Source organism: Dinoponera quadriceps, unplaced genomic scaffold (genome assembly GCF_001313825.1).
Source record: "Dinoponera quadriceps isolate SergipeBrazil2010 unplaced genomic scaffold, ASM131382v1 scaffold1658, whole genome shotgun sequence".
Lineage (NCBI taxonomy): Eukaryota > Metazoa > Arthropoda > Insecta > Hymenoptera > Formicidae > Dinoponera > Dinoponera quadriceps.
The window spans coordinates 213,737-233,708 of NW_014555920.1; the positions used below are offsets into that span (position 1 = coordinate 213,737).

At 35.7% G+C, this 19,972-nt stretch overlaps 4 protein-coding genes across 7 annotated transcripts in view; 3 read left to right on the forward strand and 1 right to left on the reverse strand.

Annotated features, from left to right (window-relative positions):
- The window catches only part of LOC106745796, a 137,335-nt gene extending 132,788 nt beyond the window's left edge, over positions 1-4,547 (forward strand). Inside the window, exons 10-12 of the mRNA XM_014621727.1 lie at positions 975-1,144; positions 1,564-1,713; positions 2,439-4,547. Of these exons, the coding sequence (XP_014477213.1) occupies positions 975-1,144; positions 1,564-1,713; positions 2,439-2,558 (440 nt within the window). The 3' untranslated portion in view covers positions 2,559-4,547. The remainder of the gene's footprint in view (positions 1-974; positions 1,145-1,563; positions 1,714-2,438) is intronic.
- Positions 4,548-5,874: 1,327 nt separating this feature from the next.
- Positions 5,875-11,290, reverse strand: LOC106745820 (postreplication repair E3 ubiquitin-protein ligase RAD18-like). Its single transcript, XM_014621773.1, has 7 exons — positions 11,008-11,290; positions 10,692-10,770; positions 10,012-10,552; positions 9,621-9,873; positions 9,474-9,534; positions 8,651-9,400; positions 5,875-7,845 (listed from the first exon to the last, which is right to left on the reverse strand). Exons 1-7 carry the CDS (start codon positions 11,035-11,037, stop codon positions 7,439-7,441), a joined length of 2,121 nt encoding a protein of 706 aa, XP_014477259.1. The 5' UTR covers positions 11,038-11,290; the 3' UTR covers positions 5,875-7,438.
- A 1,377-nt stretch (positions 11,291-12,667) lies between these two features.
- LOC106745829 (GTP-binding protein Rheb homolog) lies at positions 12,668-16,496 on the forward strand. Of its 4 annotated transcripts, none has more exons than XM_014621791.1 (6): positions 12,668-12,871; positions 13,630-13,748; positions 13,973-14,044; positions 14,177-14,384; positions 14,466-14,595; positions 14,690-16,496. In XM_014621791.1, exons 2-6 carry the CDS (start codon positions 13,700-13,702, stop codon positions 14,777-14,779), a joined length of 549 nt encoding a protein of 182 aa, XP_014477277.1. In that variant the 5' UTR covers positions 12,668-12,871; positions 13,630-13,699; the 3' UTR covers positions 14,780-16,496. The 4 variants fall into 4 exon arrangements, with proteins under 4 accessions (XP_014477277.1, XP_014477274.1, XP_014477276.1 ...); XM_014621788.1 differs by having other exon boundaries at positions 12,670-13,000; XM_014621790.1 differs by lacking the exon at positions 12,668-12,871 and adding an exon at positions 13,140-13,347.
- A 714-nt stretch (positions 16,497-17,210) lies between these two features.
- Positions 17,211-19,895, forward strand: LOC106745822. Its single transcript, XM_014621776.1, has 3 exons — positions 17,211-17,399; positions 17,888-18,051; positions 19,745-19,895. Exons 1-3 carry the CDS (start codon positions 17,351-17,353, stop codon positions 19,805-19,807), a joined length of 276 nt encoding a protein of 91 aa, XP_014477262.1. The 5' UTR covers positions 17,211-17,350; the 3' UTR covers positions 19,808-19,895.
- Positions 19,896-19,972: the final 77 nt, after the last annotated feature.

Consider the following 19,972-nt stretch of genomic DNA (forward strand, 5'->3'; position numbering starts at 1 on the left):
GGGTAGAGATTGTTGGAGAGAGATGGATAAAGTAGGTGGAAATTATATCAATTAATCCATTACGGAACCCATTAAAGTTAATTATAGGATTACCAAGTTTATAACTAAAGAGGATGTTTCTGGCACATCTAACGGAACACGCCCTTAGTTATTTAATTAGACGATTAGTTAGACAGTGAAATTAGATAGCGGAGATTAAACTGGATTCGGTTTCTGCAAGTATGCATTAAAAAAAAATACGGTGCGGTTCGCTAACGAACGAAATCACGGGAGCACGTGTGCGCACCATGACCGCCAAACAAAGACTCCGCCAGGTAATTCGGAATTGGGTTCTCCCCGTTACTCGTTTTGTTCGTTCGAGGGGATAACTCGATTTAAGATTAGAATCGGTTCTTTGTGATCAGTCAACGTAAATTTCCGCTCGCTCTCGCTTTATCTCCCGCGGACACTCGATATTCGCTGGCCATTCATTTCTCGTTCGGTCTTTGGCCAGTGGATATCAAGCGACAATAAGATTACAATCGGTGCGGTAATTTCCCACTGAATAATTTAAGTGCGACATAACACATGTGTGTTACAGAGTTACACCGTTGAATGGCATTGAAATTTTATAATATTAATGTATCGTTACTTTAGCATTTATCGAACGCTTAAATACCTCAAACAACCGTTAACTCAATTTCGCTATATCATTAACGTATATTTATTTTGTCGGTAAATTTGTGAAATTTGTGAATTATGAATCATGGTTAGATCGATTAATATCATTACTGTTTTCGAAAATCAGCTCCAGTATGGGTGGGTGCTACGTGTATGCGCGATCCAACTCGTGTTACCTTATCGGGAGCAAGTGGAGAGGGCAAGAACGATAAGATAACAGTCAAATCGCGGCGAAAGCCGTCGAGATCAATTTGCGCCGTCAATTTGCGGTAACTTCCATTCGGTGATCTCGATTTTTCGATCGCGTTGCGCAGGAAAAGTTTTGGGAACCGACGACCCGGGCGGCAGCAAAGGGCTATTGAAGTGGAAAGGCGTGATGTTCGCCCCGGACGACGAGGTGGATCGGACCAAGCACGAGGAGGAAGCCGGCAAGGACGTTACGGATGCGGTCGCTCCCGTCGAAGACCTTGAACAAGGCAGCGAGGTGAGTCTCCGCGGAACTTCAATCCGATAGATGAGGTGACGTTTTTCAAATACGAATCTCGCGATGAATAGTCCATTTGACCAAGACACTGGATATATATGTGTTTTATTATTTTGTTATATATATATATATGCATATATCTGAAATGTTTTCCTTAAAACGCGGAGAAAAATGATTAGTTGAATTAATATGACAGTGAACAAACCAAAGGCATTTTCATTAAAAGAAACGGAGTTTCTAATTCTCAATTCCAAACCAAATTCGCTTGTAAGAACCAGACATTCATTGTTGTTCATTATCATGTTAATTTATTAACCAATCTCTCTTCTCCGTGAATAACCCCTAAAATGCACTCTGGGAGTTTATCGGTTTCCTCGCGGAACACCGGCATCGCAATGTTGCGCAATCCGCTGTTTTAGGTGTTCATGGTGGAGCTGACGCGTGGGTGGAACAGTCGGCTGGGCTTTAGCTTGCAGCCGGAAGGGAATCGTACGGTGATATCGGTCGTGCATCCCGACAGCGTCGCGGCCAAGGATGGCAGGCTTAAGCAGGGCGACGTCTTGATGATGGTGAGTATCTGTCGAGCCAGTCTCGTCTTAATTTCAGTCTTAGGGCGACTTTCACCAAACTCTTCCAATTAAGCTAATTGACGATGTCAAATTGCCGCTCCAGTCTCAACCTGTTACCTGTTCTATCTTGCTAACACGAATAGAAATTATCAGCTTTTCGATGATCGCGGAACGAGTTACAGAACTGGAAATTGATATTGGCAATTTTTGGTTATTATTGTTCGATCGATTAGCTTAGTTGGAAAGAGTTTGGTGAAAGTTACCTTTAATCTTAGTTTCATCTTCGTGGAGCACACTTTCGAAGACCGCTGTCGTATATATGACGAAATTATGAAATTATGAAATTCAAATATCTCGCTGCGTTGTGCAGCGTGGAGAACATTCACGTTATTACAGCACTGAGAGAAATTATAATTATTTTCAGCCTCAACTATATACCTTCTTTATACTTTTAACCACAAAAATTGTAGGAGCAACATGCACGTCAAGTTATTATCAGTGACACTAATAATAACACTCACTAGAGAAAAATGGTTCTCCTAACTATAACTCTTTCAAATATCAAGTGGTTTTTCTCTCGATGAACGCGTATGAGTAACCTTACCCCGTGTTGAAAGCTTCTTGTCACTTAGAATTATGTAATAATTTAAGTTATAATTCATTATGTCACTGCCGTCTGACGCGCTTCGTATCTGATTTCGTGGTTTCTTCTCTTCTTTCGCCAGGTTAACGAGGAGAGCGTGGAACACATGTCGACGGCTGATATAATAGACCTGTTACGCAAGATACGCGGCTCGATCGGCATCACCGTGATGAGGAAATCCAAACGAGATAATGTAACGTGACGCTAGTCCGACTTGTGATCGAAATGTGTTTCATAGGGAAAATCATAAAAAGAAGGAAGATCTGGTCGTTATATTCCTTATCGGCGGACAATGACGAGTTCAAGTTCAGGCATGAGTCTAACGAGAAGGAAGGGAGGCAGAGTAAGTAAATCCGTCACCGTCAGCGACGAAGATTACGGATTGTATCCGTGAAGAAGCGGGATAATCTCGTTGTATTTGGAATGGCAATGTGAATGCCTGTGCGAGGAAAAAAGAAAGAGGATCGTCTTGGTCAATTACAAAAGACTGCCGTCGAAAAATGCGACGCGGTGAAAACGCCATCCAGATAATTTTCGGATGATCACGTCGGCTGAAGATAAGCGGTCACTTATTCTCGCGGGAATCCTCCGGTACACCACAGAGATTTACTCCCGTATTAATAGCAGTTACTTGAAACTCAAGTTTCACGTGAAACATTCAAATTTTAATTTAGAATTAGACGCGCAAGTTTTTCAGTTGAATCACGGTTACAAACGTAATGTTACGCATATCATATAATTCGGCTGAAAAACTTATCTAACTTTGTATTCAAATCTGAATATCTTTGAGTGAGACAAGTCCCAAGTAACGCCTATTAATACACAGAAAAAAAAGTTAATGTCAATTTAAGATATAAGTATAAGCAAAAATATATAATTTTATATAAAGATGAAATTTGCTCTTACATGAAGAAATTCTATATAGTTTCACAAAAAATATATTCATGTTACTCAAGAATAACTTTCATGAGTTAAAAGGGAAAAATATTAGACGCAAAAAGAACGACATCTTCAAACTAAGGATTATATCAATTTAAAAATATAACATTTTTTTTCAATTCAATATTTTCTTCCTCTTCATTCATAAAAGCTATTCTTGAATGACAAGAATATGATACTTTTAACGGAACTGTATAAAATTTCTTCATATATAAGCCAATTTTCTTCGTATAAGATAATATATTTTTACTTATACACTATATGAGAATATGAATCTTGAATTAATATTGATTTTTTTTCGTGTGCACGGGCTTTGCAGTCGAAGGACATCGTAGATGTTACCTTGGTTGAGTTTTCAGTCGCGCGGCTTAATTTCCCGCGAATCGGTATTATTCACGAGTTACACGTTAGAACCAATATTTTAGCGTCGCCTCGTATCGGCCGTCACGTCGGAAGGACGTCCGATATGTTCATCGAATGACGATAGATTGCGCTTGTTGATAATATTTCTTGACAATTTCCGACGAAATAAGCTCTTGATAAGCTCGATAACCTCTTACTATTGATGCGTATTCGCCCGATGACAAATACAGTAATCAAACAGTCAATCAAAAAGTCCGATTACGGGAACGCAATGTCGTGAAGAGATGAACTCGAGCAGTGCGGATCGATCGATTACTCGTCGAATAAACAATTTCGTTTCTTTCGTTTATGAGACTGCGACAGATATATATATATATATATATATATATATATACATACGTGTGTATATAACTGTAAAGATCACAGTTTTTAATATGTTCGCGAGCGTGTAAAAAGAAATTCCTCCGAGAGTTAGTAGCACACCCTACATATCCTTGTAAATCGCCTATTCTATCAATAATTATCCGATAGAAAGTATACGCGCGTAGTTCTACGACAAATGAATTTAAATAACAGAGCTATCCTTAAGGGAATTCGGAGCTTATAGTGTTAAATTTTATTTTCCCCCTGGGTATACATAAAACGTCGTTTAACTTAAGATTAATGTTAAAGTAAGACCCCAAACATTTGCCACGAAAATGCGCAACGGTAATCCCAATTTTCCTTCGAAGGTACAACGTTGCTGAAACAGCTGTTGCGTACACACTATATTTTTATTCCACAAAACGTAACTTTTTACGAAGAGAAAGGGAGCTTGATATCTACTGTATCGCGAGTTTATATATATATATATATAACACGAAAATACGAAATAAATTTATTCTACGTGTGAAGTCTATTTCACATCAAATTACACAGAAAAGAAGTTAATATCAATTCAAGACTAATATATATATGTATATATTAGTTTTAGTAATTTTTTCATATAAACAAGTTTGATCTTTGTATAAGATTGTCTATTCTTGCTTATATATATATATATATATAATAAGATTGTCTATTCTTGCTTATATATATATATATATATATATAAGCAAGAATAGACAATCTTATACAAAGATCAAACTTGTTTATATGAAAAAATTCTATATAGTTCCATTAAGAATATCATATTCTTGTTACTCAAGAATAATTGTCATAAATTAAGAAAAAAAAGTATCCAATATAAACTAACAATAATATTACATCAATATTATTATTTCCCACTTAGCAGTATATATGTAATATAAATGTAATATTAGAAAGAAGGATATCAAACTAAGAATTGTATCAGTTTGAAGATACCGTGCTTTCTATATCCTATATTTTTCTTCTCTCAATTCGTAAAAATTATTCTTGAATGACAAGAATATGATATTTCTAGTAGAACTATACAAAGAATGTCTTCGGGTAAGAGCAAGTTTTATCTTCATATATTAGAAAACGAGTCCTGAATCGATATTAATTTTTTTCCCCATGTAAAGGTATCGTCGTATGGCAGTTAATTGAGCATTTCGGCGTTTTAGCCGTATTAATATTAGGCAAAAGAATACGCAACCGATATGATATTCATATTTAATAACCTGTGGATAATTCTCCGGCAGAGTTTTCTCATTAACCAACAGAAGAAACGAATATAATCTATTTTCGGAAATTTCCCCTCGACTAACTTATAATAATTGATGAAAGAGACGACTGGCTTTTTTAACATCGAGGGCAATCTCTTCTCGCCGTGATAATATCTCATTTCTTTCAAAGCTACTATATCTCTGGTCTCTTAACGAATCAAAAGCAATCTGTATGTGAGCGCCAAGAATCTGATCGATGAATCTGATTGACATTAAAATCAATCCATGCACCGTGACGGATTATTAACTTGTAAGGTACAATGTATCGATGGTCGAATGCATCTAATATTCGGATCTTCCTGCCATTTTCAAGAGAAGTCTGCGAAACACACCTTCCACACGGGAGATAGAAGTTAGAGCTTGCTTATATCATATTTCGGGATGGGTCGGCGATCGAGTAACTACCTCGCATGATGCCATACCACACCGGAACCGGGACTAGAATTCGTCAACTGTGCAAAAAATTCGTGTAGGAAAAATTAGGAAGGATGTCCCGCACGCGGAAAAAGGTATCTTCTGAACGTAGAAAAAGATAACAAATAAAAGAAAAAGAACAAAAGAAGACAGCAGAAACAGATGGTTAATCGTTCTATCGAGACTCGAGAGAGCGTTAAAATACTACGATACTATGGAGACATCGGACATGGGAAAATTAAAAGCGAGAGTCCGTTAAGACACGCTAACGAAATTTACCACTAGCGACCCGCCTCCTAGGCTTAGGTAGAGAAAGATTCTCATTCCTGCAGCAACGATGCGCCTTGTACGTTAAGAGTGGGAGAAGAAAATTCGCCGTACGCAGTATATAAAGCTGAATACGGACTATAACGGTGTAATAATGTTAAGTAAAGAATTAGAGACACGATATAAGATGAATGTGATAGTCGTTCCGTTAGAACGTTAGAGCGCGCCTGTAAATCTACGAAGATTACTTAGACGAGTTATCCAAGTTAATTGCGGCTGCACGGTGTGCGTATGTGTATATATACATAAAGTTAACTGTATAATTGTATAAATCGATACCAAAGTGTATTAATATCAAAGTTATGTAATATCAAAGACATATTTTACCTGTAAGCGATCGTTGAAGCAACAAGCAGCTATATTTTGACATTACGTTAAGCTTATTAAATTATTGTTAGCGCGACTGTGCGAATATATCTGAGATATATAGCGTGTAAATCGCGATCGATTTGCACCGATATCACTCTATCACTGTTGGTCTCTTTTTTTCCGTTTGGAACATATAATATATTCAATATTCAATAAAATTCAATGTCTTTGATAAAGATTTCGGTATCTTCCCTTAATGCGCGCTATATATATTAATTCATAATTACATTGAAAACGCGAATAACCGATTTACGATATCGATATTACGCAAATTTAATATTTATAGCGCTTGAGAACGAGCGTGGCATAGCAAGTAGCGCATTGGTCTATGTCAGCGGTCTCGGGTTCATTCCCGGCAGAAGCCAAAATATTTACACTCGCATCTCCTCTCGGAAGGCAATGGCAAACCACCGAGAGTATCCTTGCCAAGAAAACCTCCCTAAAAAAATAATGCCGTTCGGAACCGGCGATAAACTGTAGGTTCCGTATGCCTGTGTATTAATCAACGTGCGCACCACAGGCATATAAAAGAGGTCACCACGCTCGAACACCGGGCAACAGGATTAGGAAGATTTATAGCACTTAAATAACGATCGTATCAAACGATCTCGGAAGAAATTTACAACAGATGTTATTATGTGTAAATGTGTAAAATTACAAGATATATCTATGACACAAACAAAACAGCGGAAAGATATACAATATGATATAAAATACATGCGTCTTTGTTACGCAATTTTATTTAAAAGAGGTGGAAATACCGTCGTATCCCGTTTTCATGCATGAAAACGGAATATGACGTATTTCTACCTCTTTTTTTTTTTCTAAAAAACATTATATATATATGACAACAGTCACAAACATGTCAAAATTTCTCAACTGTAGGTTAATTACAAGAAAGTCCAAGTCTTTTTTATTCTTACATCCTACAGTATTCAACAAGATGTATAAAAGTTCATTTTCAAAATCTAATTATTTCATTTTCACGATTTAATTTGCACCATTATTTCTTTCGATTACTATTAATTTTGCTTCTCAACCTATTAGACAGTCTTTGTGCAGAACTATTTACATTCTTCGCATGAATCGTGCGCAATTGTGATTTTTGCTTTTGCGACTCCTGCTCCATCTGCATCATATTCTCACCAAGACTTTCGTTATTGAATCCGATTGTCTCGCTGAGACAAAATCTGGCTGATTTTCTGACATTCATCGACCTGTCCTCGATCCTTTCGTCGTCGCTGAACGTTAACACCATATCACGCTCCCGTTTTCGAAGAGCACTCATATTGTCACGTGATCGATTCGGCATGGATGCAACGATATTTTCTTCCACCGACTCCACGTTTTCCTTCTCAAATTTTATGTGGCCGGCCACGTATTCCTTCGTATTATGTCGCCGCGACCTCTCTGTAAAAAATTAAACCTTGCTCACAAAAATGTCCAGAAGGCGAATTTACTACAGATAAGACGTATATATGAGAACGACAGTGTGGTTTGGTGGTAGAGCGCCAGACTTGTAGCGCGGGGAGGAGAACCCGCGTTCAAGTCCATCAGATCCACGGGAATTTTATTTCAAGCTGCGCCCTCCATATATTGAGTAAAAAAGAGTGGGGACTCATATATGGGAAACTGGGGGACCCGCTTTTCGGAAGAGATGCTTTAAGCCGTTGGTCCACGCATAATCCAATAATTATTGTGTGAAACCTCACGTTTAAGAAAATACTCGCCAACCGCAATGGCAAGCGCGGCGTTTTAACACGTTTTAACACGTTCATTGCTAAGCTGGAAATTGGAATTTCGTGTGGTGGCCAAATTTTTTTTTTTTTATTTAGTTTTTATTGTGCTCAAAATAAGTTAATATATTATTTATATGCTTTTATTATTATGTACATAGGATTTATATACTCTAAATATCTATTACACGATAACGCGTAATCGGCCGTTTGGTGAGAACTCGCATCACGCGATATCGCGTGATTGGCAATGAACGTGTTAAATGCCCAATTTTCTTTCAAGTAAAATTGGGAGAGGTTTCTAATTTGCCTGATAATACGGCAAACGTTTTTCAATCAAACGTTGCAGTCAAGAGAATGTCCAGCAGTGGACGAAACAAGGCTGATGATGAGAATAATGAAGATATATATGATAAGTTTTATCTGAATATTCTACCGATACCTATAAGTTCATATCTTTAAATCTAAGAATTACATACCGATAATTTGAATGTCAGCATCATCGATGTCTATCGTATCGTATTCAATGTTTTCTACAACCGGATCTGTAACTTTACCGCTTAATTCTTCTTCCCACTTATCTCTCGAGTCCGAATGTGTATCATATTTCTCCTGATTGCATTGTATGCTATCATTCCTCTTCGCGAGTAATTCGATTCCTTTTCGGCTCTCCGATCCAGTTTTAGCAAGCTTGAAAAATGATTCTTTGGCATCGGTATTCGTTCTATTCTCTGAAACGTCACACTCTTCCACGTGAAAAACGTTTGCTGTATCATCAAGCAAATTAGAAGCTACTTCTTCGCGTATTGAGATATCTTTGGAAGATGATAATTCAGTCTTTATATTTTTCGTTTTTACAATGGAACCAAACGAAGTCGAACTGAAGTTACAAGGGAAGTTGGAAGTATCCTGTTTAAAAGTTGGAGCATACTGATTGCTGTTGTCGTTGGACGAGGAGGATAGGTCAACTTTTAGAAAATTCATGGGATTCTCGCTAGTTTGCAAGGGACAAGATGTGTTTGAATCGGAATCATCGATATACGGATTCGCAGGCAGAGAATCGCTTCTTTCGCCATCTTCAACGGTTCGGTCCTTTGCACAGTCTTCACGCGCACTAACGAAATTCCCTTTATAACTTAATATATTGCGTCGAACGGGGGACTTTTGCGAATTATCCGCAGTTCTTATTTTTGCGATTAACTGGTCGAAGCTGTTCTTATATTCAGTCACTAAAAATAGAGAGGAGGAAAATATTAAAAGCGCACACGTGCGTGCGTATACAAATGACTTGAGAATACTTACAGTACATTTTCCTTTCTTGTTCTATGACATTTTGTTCCGTATTTCTGTTAATATTCAGTCTCTGTGGAAATAAATATATTTCGGTGTACAAGCAAATTCTAAGGAAACGCATAGAATAAAACTATGTGCATATTATATCACGCTAACATTTGACGGTTTCCGAATTTTCTTCTCCAAATTTTCCTCCTCTTTGCACTGTGCAATTAACTCTGACACAGGCCTTGGATTCGTTTTATCGCATTCTGCATTATAGAGGATAGAATATCTCTGCAGTCTGTTCTCTAATACTTTTCTCTCTCCCTGAGATGATAATCCACATTCTTTTAGTTTCTTCCGCATTTCACTGTCTTTCATTAAATTTAGCACTAACTTTGGAAGTGGCTTACGCTTTAGCTCAACTCTGCAAACATAAGCAGACAAATAAACAAATATTTTCTAGAAAAAACATAATACTAACTAAATAACATATTAATTGTCTCCTTAAAAGTCCAAGAGATAATATATTTATGTTTGTGTGCATATATGCAATATAACATACCTTTTAGGTTGACCTTTCCTATTCTCTCTTTTTAAACAATCGTCCAAATGTTTATTTATATTACTTTCAGGCACATCTACTTTGCATACCGGACATATGACTACCTTAGAATTTTCCTCATTTCGAAAACCTTTCTTACTTTTTGGTGTATTAAATATTGATGGCACTTTAGACGATTTGCTGGTGCTGGGACTCGATACATCTTGATGATGAGCCCTTTGTGCATGAGGCGTAGAAATAATCGCCTTGGATATCGGACTTTCAGAAATCTCACATGATATCCCATTTGTATCACGAACATCTATTTCTTTCTCGCATTTAAAACTGCTAAATGAGCTGATATCTACAGAACTGTCATTTGTCACAGCTTCTATCTCTTTGTGATAAAATTCCTTCTCAAATTTTTCCCTAACATTCTGATATTGGATGATAATCTCGTCCAAAATTTTGTTCCTTCTCAAATCTTTCTCAAAAGTTTCCGCAAAACAAGCAGGACATTGTGTCTGATAATGCAAATACTTCCTAATGCAAAGAGAACAGTCTAAAATTATAAAACATGTATAAGATATACATATAACGAGACATATATTTTCTATGGAGCAAAATGGTGTTTGGCACGAAAGAATAGCTGAAGCCACACATTAAGAAGAGATATTTTCTATGAGTTTTCACAGACTTACAATTGTGAGAGCACGGAGTCACCATACTAGTGTCCATATATTCATAGCAAATCCCACATGTCAATAACTCCTCAATGCGCTGAAATAATTAGGAGATGCAATGTACGTCATTCTCCAAATTTTCATTAAATAAAAATGACGTGCAAAAGTTGCTTTCCAACAAGAGATACAAATCTACAAGTCACAGGTCTACAAGTTATATATCATCACTTGCTCTTATTTCGCATTTGGTAAAGGAAAGGATAATAGATGATATAACTAAACTTGTGTCAACTTGTGCGTCTCGCTAGAAAACAACCAAAGTCTGCATTATTACCTTTAATTCCGTATATTTTGTCGGCAACATGTTAAATCGGAATTTCAAGGTTAGAAAAAGATTTAGGTAGAAGGTTAGAAGAACTAAGAAGACTTTTACACATAACTCGCATCGTATTGATCACTATTGTTGTTAAATTATTGAAAGAAAAATATCACCATCTTACACGGGAAACAAAGATCATTAAAGAAACCGAGTATTAACTAAATATCTTTCGCGCACTTTTGTAATGAAACCAGGTGATTTGGAGTTATCAAGTTAATTCTTTTCGAATGAACTTAGGTCTGTTCGTTTTCGCTGCACCTCTGAACTAGTGCAATAAGTTGAAGTGAGAAAACATATACTTGTCTCGCTTCAACTCATTGCACTAGTTCAGTAGTACAGCGAAAACGAACAGACCTCTTTCCTTGCTTGTATAAGAAATGTATATTAGAAGGTGCGTTCAGCCATGAGAATTCTAAAGCCCGTATCAAACTACGGATTGGGACTTGAGATTGAGTTGAACTTGGCCAATCAGTACAAAGTTAACTCAAATTTAGTGAAATTTAGTGAACTTTGTACTGATTGGTTAGATTTCAATTCAATCTCAATCTTCAATCCATAGTTTGATACAGGCTTGAGGATCACTTGCACCAACTCCGGTTAACTTAGGCCCGTTTTCACTGACGCGAATGAATCGATCGATCGATTAAATTCAGTTTATCCATTGGAATTGACCAATCGCATCTATGTAACAACGATGTGATCGGACAGTTCCAACGGAAGAGCTGAATTTAATCAACCAATTTGATTAATTTGCGTTGGTAAAACCGCGAACCTTAAACAATTGATTAACTCAACGGAATTGATCAATTGCGCTGATTAGTTTCTATAATTTGACTCTGAATGGTCAATTTCTCAAATCTTACGCCTTAAATTCTCATTAAACCCCGCTTAAAGCCCGTAACAGACTATGGGTTAGGATTGAGATTGAATTAAAATTTGGCCAATCAGAACAAGATTCACTAAATTTGAGTTTAGTGTACTTTGCTCTGATTGGTAAAATTCCAATTCAATCACAATCTCCAATCCGTAGTCTGATACGAGCTTAACAAATAAAATAAAAAACCTTGCGTCTTTTTTAGAAACTAAATTATTTAGATTTATCAAATTTGTCTTGTCACTTATCTTGTTCTTATTAATTTTATCATTTTAATTACGTTTCTTCCAATCTTTTGCTTCCCCAATTCCACTTTATCGCAAGTTCGAAAAGTGCCGTCGAAACGAAAAATAAACCCGATTTCAACATAAGAAAACAAAAAATCGAAGAAACGAGAAATCAAGAGGTGGATCATAAATCTTTTCATCTAACATGAAAAGTGAGAATTTTCTAACGTGAAAACATATGTAAGTGTTCACTTTTCACAAATCATACTGTAGAAGAAAAGATTCCCTCTTTGTTTGCCTGTTTGCTTTAATTATCTGTACACGCATGCATTTTTTACATTCAAAATTAAAAAAAAAAATATATATATATAATCAAACTTCGTAAGAGAGAAGTAAGAGGAAAGCATAAGGAGTGTGAAGGGTCGCAGCTGCGGAGAAGCGCTTGACCTCAGGCACGAAGGCGTGTCTGAAATCAAGCACTCCCGGACGTCCAACACACCGTGTCCGCGAACGTAGTTCAGAAATGCATGCATAAATGACACGCGGAGTGTGTTATCGGTGAAAACGCGACGCGGCCCGAACGTACACAGTCATTGACGTCATCTCTCTCTCTCTCTCTCTCTTTTTCTCTCCTCTCCCCCTCTCTCTCTGTCCTGTCCCTCCCTCTCTGTCGCCCTACGAGCACTGCACACGCATGCATCCGTACGTGCATTAGACGGTGCGTAGTTCGGAGCGTATTTGTTTTTCCACGACGTACAGTGTGACTGCCGTATGTGTGATCGCCGATCTAAACGCAATTTCTCCGGAACACCGCCATAATTGTAACCCAGGATCGTCGCGTACCAATGTAAGACGCACCTCCACGATATACGCGCGTTCATCCTCTCTCTCTCTCTCTCTCCCTCTCTTTTGCTCTTCTTTTTTTCATTCACGATCTCTACGCTGCGATCATCGGTATATATGCGCGCGCGCACACACACACACACACACACACCATCGTTCTCGCGAGTCGCAAGTGGACGGCACATCTGTCGCAATTTGTCGTCAATAATAACCGTTGTTCGTTGTCGCTCGGCGGAGCGAATGATAAACGGGTATAAACGGGATAGTTCTCGCTGATGTGGGAAAGCATCGACCGTGAACGGTGTTGTGGTTAAGAACGAATTGTTCGCAGGCGCAGCCCAATGTATATCTGTGATTCCCTTTCTTCCTCCTCTCTCTCTTTCTCTCTGTTTCGATTGTCGTTACATAGAACATAAATATCAAGTAAACATGTGTTTTCGAACTCGTTTACGTTACAATATATCGGCCACTGTCGTCCTTCGTGATTTTTCCGCAAGGAGAGCGTCGCGTTCTCGTGCACAATGTTGCTACGGTTGTAAAATCTTGCGCATCGGGATTGGCATCTTTGGAACGTTTATATGTATCTGATAATAAGAAAATTCCGCGATCACGAAGTCTCCCGTTTATTTACAGGCTTTAACTGGATTATGCACCAGCTGTCATCAGATATCTTTGCTGACTTTCAGTTTGTAAATGCTAAAACATGCCGCCCAAGCAGAGGAAAATAGCCATTATGGGCTACAGATCCGTAGGTATGTGCGATAGAGAGATTCATTTAATATATACATGTGCATATATTTTTATTATAGACATTTTATGTATATATACATATATATATATATTATTATTATTACAGATTTTTTGTATAGATTTTGTAATTCTCATGTTTACCAGTGATAAAATGACACATAAAACAGTGATATATATTTATTAATAATACTCTTGATGCTTTAACACTGTGTTAAATTTTTAACAGGTAAATCCTCCCTTAGCATACAATTTGTGGAGGGACAATTTGTGGACTCATATGATCCTACAATAGAAAATAGTAAGAGATATCTTCACCATATCATCATATCAGTTTTTTTTTTCCTCACGTTATTCCAATAATTTACAATTTATAAATACTTAAGCTATATTAAATAATTGGATATTAACAGATCCTTCATGCATATTGTAGCATTCACGAAAAGTACACGAGTGAATAGTCAAGACTATGAGCTCAAGTTAGTAGACACCGCCGGTCAAGATGAATATAGCATATTTCCCACTCAGTATTCAATGGACATCCATGGCTATGTCCTGGTGTATAGCATAACCAGTGCAAAGAGTTTTGAAATTGTACAAATTATTTATGACAAACTTCTTGACATCACTGGGAAGCTACAGTAAGTACTCTCTTGGAGGATACTTGGTGTCTTTTTTCTTTTCGTTCAAAGAATGAACATGAACCACAATATTGCTCATAGTGTCCCGATCGTATTAGTGGGCAACAAAACAGATCTATATGTAGATCGTATGATCACGACGGATCAGGGAAAGCGCTTAGCAAATTCCTGGAATGCGGCGTTTCTTGAAACAAGTGCGAAGCAAAATGAGGTAATCAATAAAAATAATGTCGAAATTTCTTCTCGTTCCATAAGTTTTATCATTACATTGGAAACTTTTGTTAAACATCAATTTCCTGCCGCAGTCTGTTGCAGATATTTTTCACACATTACTGATCGAGATCGAGAAGGCTAACGGAAACGTACAAGAAAAGTCGAATTGCATTATTAGTTAAGTCGGGTCAGTGTCATTTAAACGGAAATATGTAAATGTATAGAACTGGGTAAACGCATTGGCATTATTTCTGGCATATTTACAATCGCACTGAAACAAATACAACTACAAATACAACTATCGAAAGCGTAAAAAAAACAAACCGCGTGTAAAACGTCTTATTACATCTCATTTCGTTAGATAAGATGTTATAGATAATTGAATTCCGGGTACACATAACAACAGTAATATTTATACATCCAGCTCTTGCGACATATCATTATTATTTTTATGGAATAATTGATACTTACGTTCCGATTTTACATTCTGTTTGTATAATTAAACCTTAAGTACTCGTACGGATAGAGAGTCATATAGATATGTGTTAGCAAGATCAATCGTTTCTTCCCACTTAACAGGCTTAATATTGAATCTTGAAAACTTGTTTATAAAGTTCATCTGATGCGAGTACTTAAGAATTAAAGTTACATATACAATAGATGGTTATTTTTATTTATATCCGATTATACTCGAGGTCTTTGTGCGATTAGATTTAGAATTTATCATTAAGATGCAACAATCATAAATTAATTTTAGTTTCCTAAAAAAACTTTTCGTTTTAGTACATACAAGTATATTCACGCATAAAACGTGTATAGAGGATCTAGGAATAATTAGAAGATCTACATTATAGTAGTTCTCTCTTATACAAAAGTATGTGATTACATTAAAAAAAAAAATATATATATATATATATATATTTATATATAGATATATATAAATATATATATATATAAAATATGACTGCTTAATTAGAGTATACAGTTATTATAAGTTATAGTTTACCGATAACGCACATCTTTATTTTTATTTAAATCAGCTAAATCATATACGGATATAAATAATAAAAATAATGTAAGGATATGATGAAATATATATAAACTCATTCCTGTATCAATAGATCTGTTCTCTCTCGCCGAACTGACTGCACTAGTTTGCACTAGTTCTCTCTCCTCCATCAAATTTTAACTATATACCTGTCTTTTTTTCAAGTTCTGTAAGTGTATACAAGTTCAGCGAAAAAGAACAAACCTAATAAGTAAGATTGTTTTTCGTCACGAATTACAAAAACATAATTGTCAATAACAAAAATGCATTATAATTTTGTTTAACACAGAGTATCGTAGCGATAGCGTCGAGAAAAGCTTCCACACAGATCGTCGTAACTGTGAAACTTAAGACATAAACTTAGGCTGAAAAACCAGCCAGAATATTGCTTTAAATTTGTATTTATATTGGAAGAAGAGAGCGGGCTTCGATAGCCCATATAGGGAATTAGCTGATTTGATGTAAAATTTTCTAATTGGCGGTCCAGTAGAAAAACTCTAGGTATCGGTCGATGTGTGTGGATAGGATGGGTCCTGTTAGCGCGTTGATGCGATAACACACATCCATTCATATCGATCGGTGCCCAGAGCTTTTCCGTTGGATCATCAATTAGAAAATTTTATATTAAAGCCTGGTTTCACTGTGTGCTGGACAATAAGTCATTCTACAATGCTCCGTCGGCAGTTATGAAAGATGGCGACCAGTACTTACAAAAATGCATTTTTTCGATTACAATGTACAGCAACTGTCGATCGAAACACTTCATTGCAACTTAACACTGAAACTACCGAAGCGGTTAAAATGATCGATTTGTAATTTTTTTCTTATATAAAAGTTACTCCATTTTCTAATGGTGCGTTCTCTAAGATTTCCCGTCATTTTTCATCGCAATATGTAAACTAATAAATATTTTTTTCCTTTGCACTGTTTTTTTTTTCAAAATCTTAGTTAAACTGCTCCAGTAGAAAAGTACGTTAGCCTTAGTTTACAATAGGTCTTAAGCCTTTAGAAATTGACCAATCACGATCGAATTATAGAAGAATAATCAATCGTGATTAGCCAATTTCTTAAGATTTAAAACTCTGTTGTAGATCTGTTGTAGAACTTAAGATTGCCTTAACGGCAGCCAATGCGGCATAACGTGCGTAAGCGTAACTTGCGTCAACTAATCAAATTGTCTCAACTAGTCAATTATAAATTACCACGGCGAATTTAATTGGCTGACGCAAGTTACACTTACGCAAGTCACATGGAGAAGCAGCCTTAGTTCTAGTCTACAATAAATGTTTTAAGCCTTAGGCCTTATGAAATTGACTAATCACAGTCGAATATGAGGAGAATAATCGACTGTGATTGGTCAATTTTTTAAGACTTAAAACTTCTCTTTGTAGACCCCGCTTTAATCGTCGGTAGTTTTAGTGTTAAAATAGTACTTTATAAACTAGTAGCTTTCATTCTTCACGGTTGGCAATGTGGTGTTTGCGACACATTGTAGAATGTCCTTAAGCTGCAAACCATAGTGTGATACTGTTTACAGGGTCCACATTTTATCAAGCGATCGCTTCTCATGTATCTTCACATGCCGTGCATTGCGAATTCTGAGGTTGGCTGTATCTCTCTCAGGATCGATTTGCCGTCAATTCTTCGTTCGTTTCGTGTTACGTGAATTTCGCAACTGCATTGGTTGCAGGTTAATTTTATCAAGATGTTCAATCAGGTGTTACGACCGATCGTACGCAATGTGGCCAGAAATGGTGAGATTCTTCGCGCTTTAGATCAGATTGTTCCTACGTATTGATCATACCTTACATAATATCTGCTACCTCGCACAAATCTGCGCTGAATGTTATTATACTATAACATTTCTTGGAAATAATATATGCAAAATCAATTCTTTAAGCCTCATTTCTTTTTAATAAGGTCGATCAATTTTATTCGATCAATTTATTCGGTCAACTTTCACATTTAAACTTTGTGACATTAGTATCTTTGGAACTCCAAGTAGATGATTTTAAAAGCATTTTGACTGAAAGTGAAATTTTGATATGAAATTATATAATAAGACCTTACGATTAATTAGCACACTTATTTTAATTTGGATAGTTTTTTTTTATAATTTTAATGTGAAGTGATATTACTCAAATATTCAATGTTAAAAACAAAAATATAAATGCATATGGAAATGATAGGGAAAAACAATGTTTTATATACATGTATAGATATGTTTATTTTTAATGTTAAGGTATTCGTTCATCCAGCTCAAAAGTGGTAGATATTAAGTTGCCAACGATAAATGACATACCTGTCCCAAAAGGACCATGGCAGGAGTATTATGATAAAAGACAGAAAGTATATAATACTCAATTAGCCCTTGGCACTGCTGTCTTACTGGGTACCATAATTTTTGTACGTACTAACTATAATATAATATATAGCACTAAGTATTTATTTTAGAATATTATTTGTCACTCTTGAAAACTTAATTTTTTATTATAATTTTTTAATATTATTTTATATGCCATGTCACAATCTTACACTCTAGTTTCTTAATACGTGACCAAATATTACGCTGTTTTAAATCTTAATTTCTTCTTTTTATAGCAAATAAGAACTTCATTACAGTTATTAGTGTGCAATTATCATATACTGTGCTAAACAATTAACTATTATATAACATATATATAACAAGCAAATCAGGTTAGACTATATAAATGTTTTGGTCAATAGATGTCTGCCTTCAGTAATTGCATAAATGTCAGCAATTAAAAATCATTTTCAAATTAGGTGAAAGTGAAGTAAACATAACAGATATATATAAAACGAAGAATATTTGCACATATTCTGTGCTGCAAGTAAGAGTTCATCCTCCCATCAAATTGCCTCCAGATGATTAACCTTAGTAACCATAAAAAGTGCATCTTTTATCAATACATTATTTGGTGATGGATGAGTCCTGACTTTTCTTTGTTATCTAAACAGTGATCTATAGGTTTTGTATATAGATCTTAACTTGTAGATTTTACTTATCTGGTAGTGGAGTATCCATTTGTAAAACTACACAGTTAAAACACTAATAATAACACTAAAATAGAGACTTACCAATAGGAGACTGCTGTGTTGAATTCTGTAGCACTGAATTTCCTCATATCATAAGGAGACTATATATATACAGTAGCACGTGAACATTACATATGCAAAACATACAAAATATGTGACTTGAAAAAAAGGCATTGTGTATATAAACCTTTTTTATGTTAAGTATGTGATCTTGTAAATAACAATAACTTTATAGACAGATCGTAACACTCAACTATTGACCAAAATAAGGAAGTTTAGTTATTTGTTACATTTATACTTTCAACACCTTCAACAAAAACCAATAAACATACGAAGTATATAAAACTTTTGTTTGTATAATTAAACCCCGGCATTTCATGTAAAACGAACGAGAATAAAAGAAAAAGATTGTTTGGGCGGTACGATTTACATTTAATTAATTAGAATTTGTGCAAATGATTCGTAGCCTCCATCATTATAACAACAAGAGCGGTATCACATTTTGTGGTTTTGATGTACCAATAATATAATATATCAATCAATAAGAATAAAAGTCGCGTGAACGAAGAATGTGTAGGTCGGAGCTTGTATAGTGAAACGATGGAAAATACTTCATGATGTAATTTGCAGCCTGATGACAGATCTGAGATTATGGGAGACAGATAACTTGGAATTCTGTCAAATAAAGCAATATAGGATACACGCTTTCTCATTTTGTATTTTACTATCATGTATATAGTGCTGGAACATGCGTGATTATAATGTTATATTTAGTTTATAAACAATTCTACGAATCCCTAAGAAAGGTTTCAGACACCTGTATATACACATACGCACACATATATATTGTATAAGTGGATATATTACAATATATAATTATAAAGTATGATAATTACGCGCTAATAATTATGATAAGGCTTTTGCTATTTTTCCCTATGTTAAGATTTCTCTTCAAGAGTTTACGGCTTACAGTTTTATTTCTTATACATATATATATTATAATTTAAAATAACTGTATATTATTCTTGTATGTCGTTTTCAGGTAAAAGAATCAGGCATTATCTTCTTTAACTATGGCCCGCCTGAAGAACCTACTGAGAAGTGAACATTCATCTGAATAAATATATTAGCTAATTACGATAGATATGTACAAAGCAATCCAAACACAGCTATAATGAATATTGCGTACCTTATTGTGAGAGTGTAACACGCAATAATTTGTACTCTCTTCAATAAATGGTTCATATTTATAATACACGTATACTTACGT

Coding starts and splice junctions, on each gene's coding strand:
- LOC106745820 (XM_014621773.1), bottom strand. CDS start 11,037: ATGTTGCCGACAAAATATACGGAATTAAAG. Junction 10,771..11,007: donor CAAAATATACGGAATTAAAG/GTAATAATGCAG, acceptor TAATTATTTCAG/CGCATTGAGGAGTTATTGAC. Junction 7,846..8,650: donor TGCTGACATTCAAATTATCG/GTATGTAATTCT, acceptor AATTTTTTACAG/AGAGGTCGCGGCGACATAAT.
- LOC106745829 (XM_014621791.1), top strand. CDS start 13,700: ATGCCGCCCAAGCAGAGGAAAATAGCCATTATGGGCTACAGATCCGTA. Junction 14,045..14,176: donor TGATCCTACAATAGAAAATA/GTAAGAGATATC, acceptor TGCATATTGTAG/CATTCACGAAAAGTACACGA. Junction 14,385..14,465: donor GACATCACTGGGAAGCTACA/GTAAGTACTCTC, acceptor TATTGCTCATAG/TGTCCCGATCGTATTAGTGG.
- LOC106745822 (XM_014621776.1), top strand. CDS start 17,351: ATGTTCAATCAGGTGTTACGACCGATCGTACGCAATGTGGCCAGAAAT. Junction 17,400..17,887: donor ACGCAATGTGGCCAGAAATG/GTGAGATTCTTC, acceptor TTTAATGTTAAG/GTATTCGTTCATCCAGCTCA. Junction 18,052..19,744: donor TACTGGGTACCATAATTTTT/GTACGTACTAAC, acceptor TGTCGTTTTCAG/GTAAAAGAATCAGGCATTAT.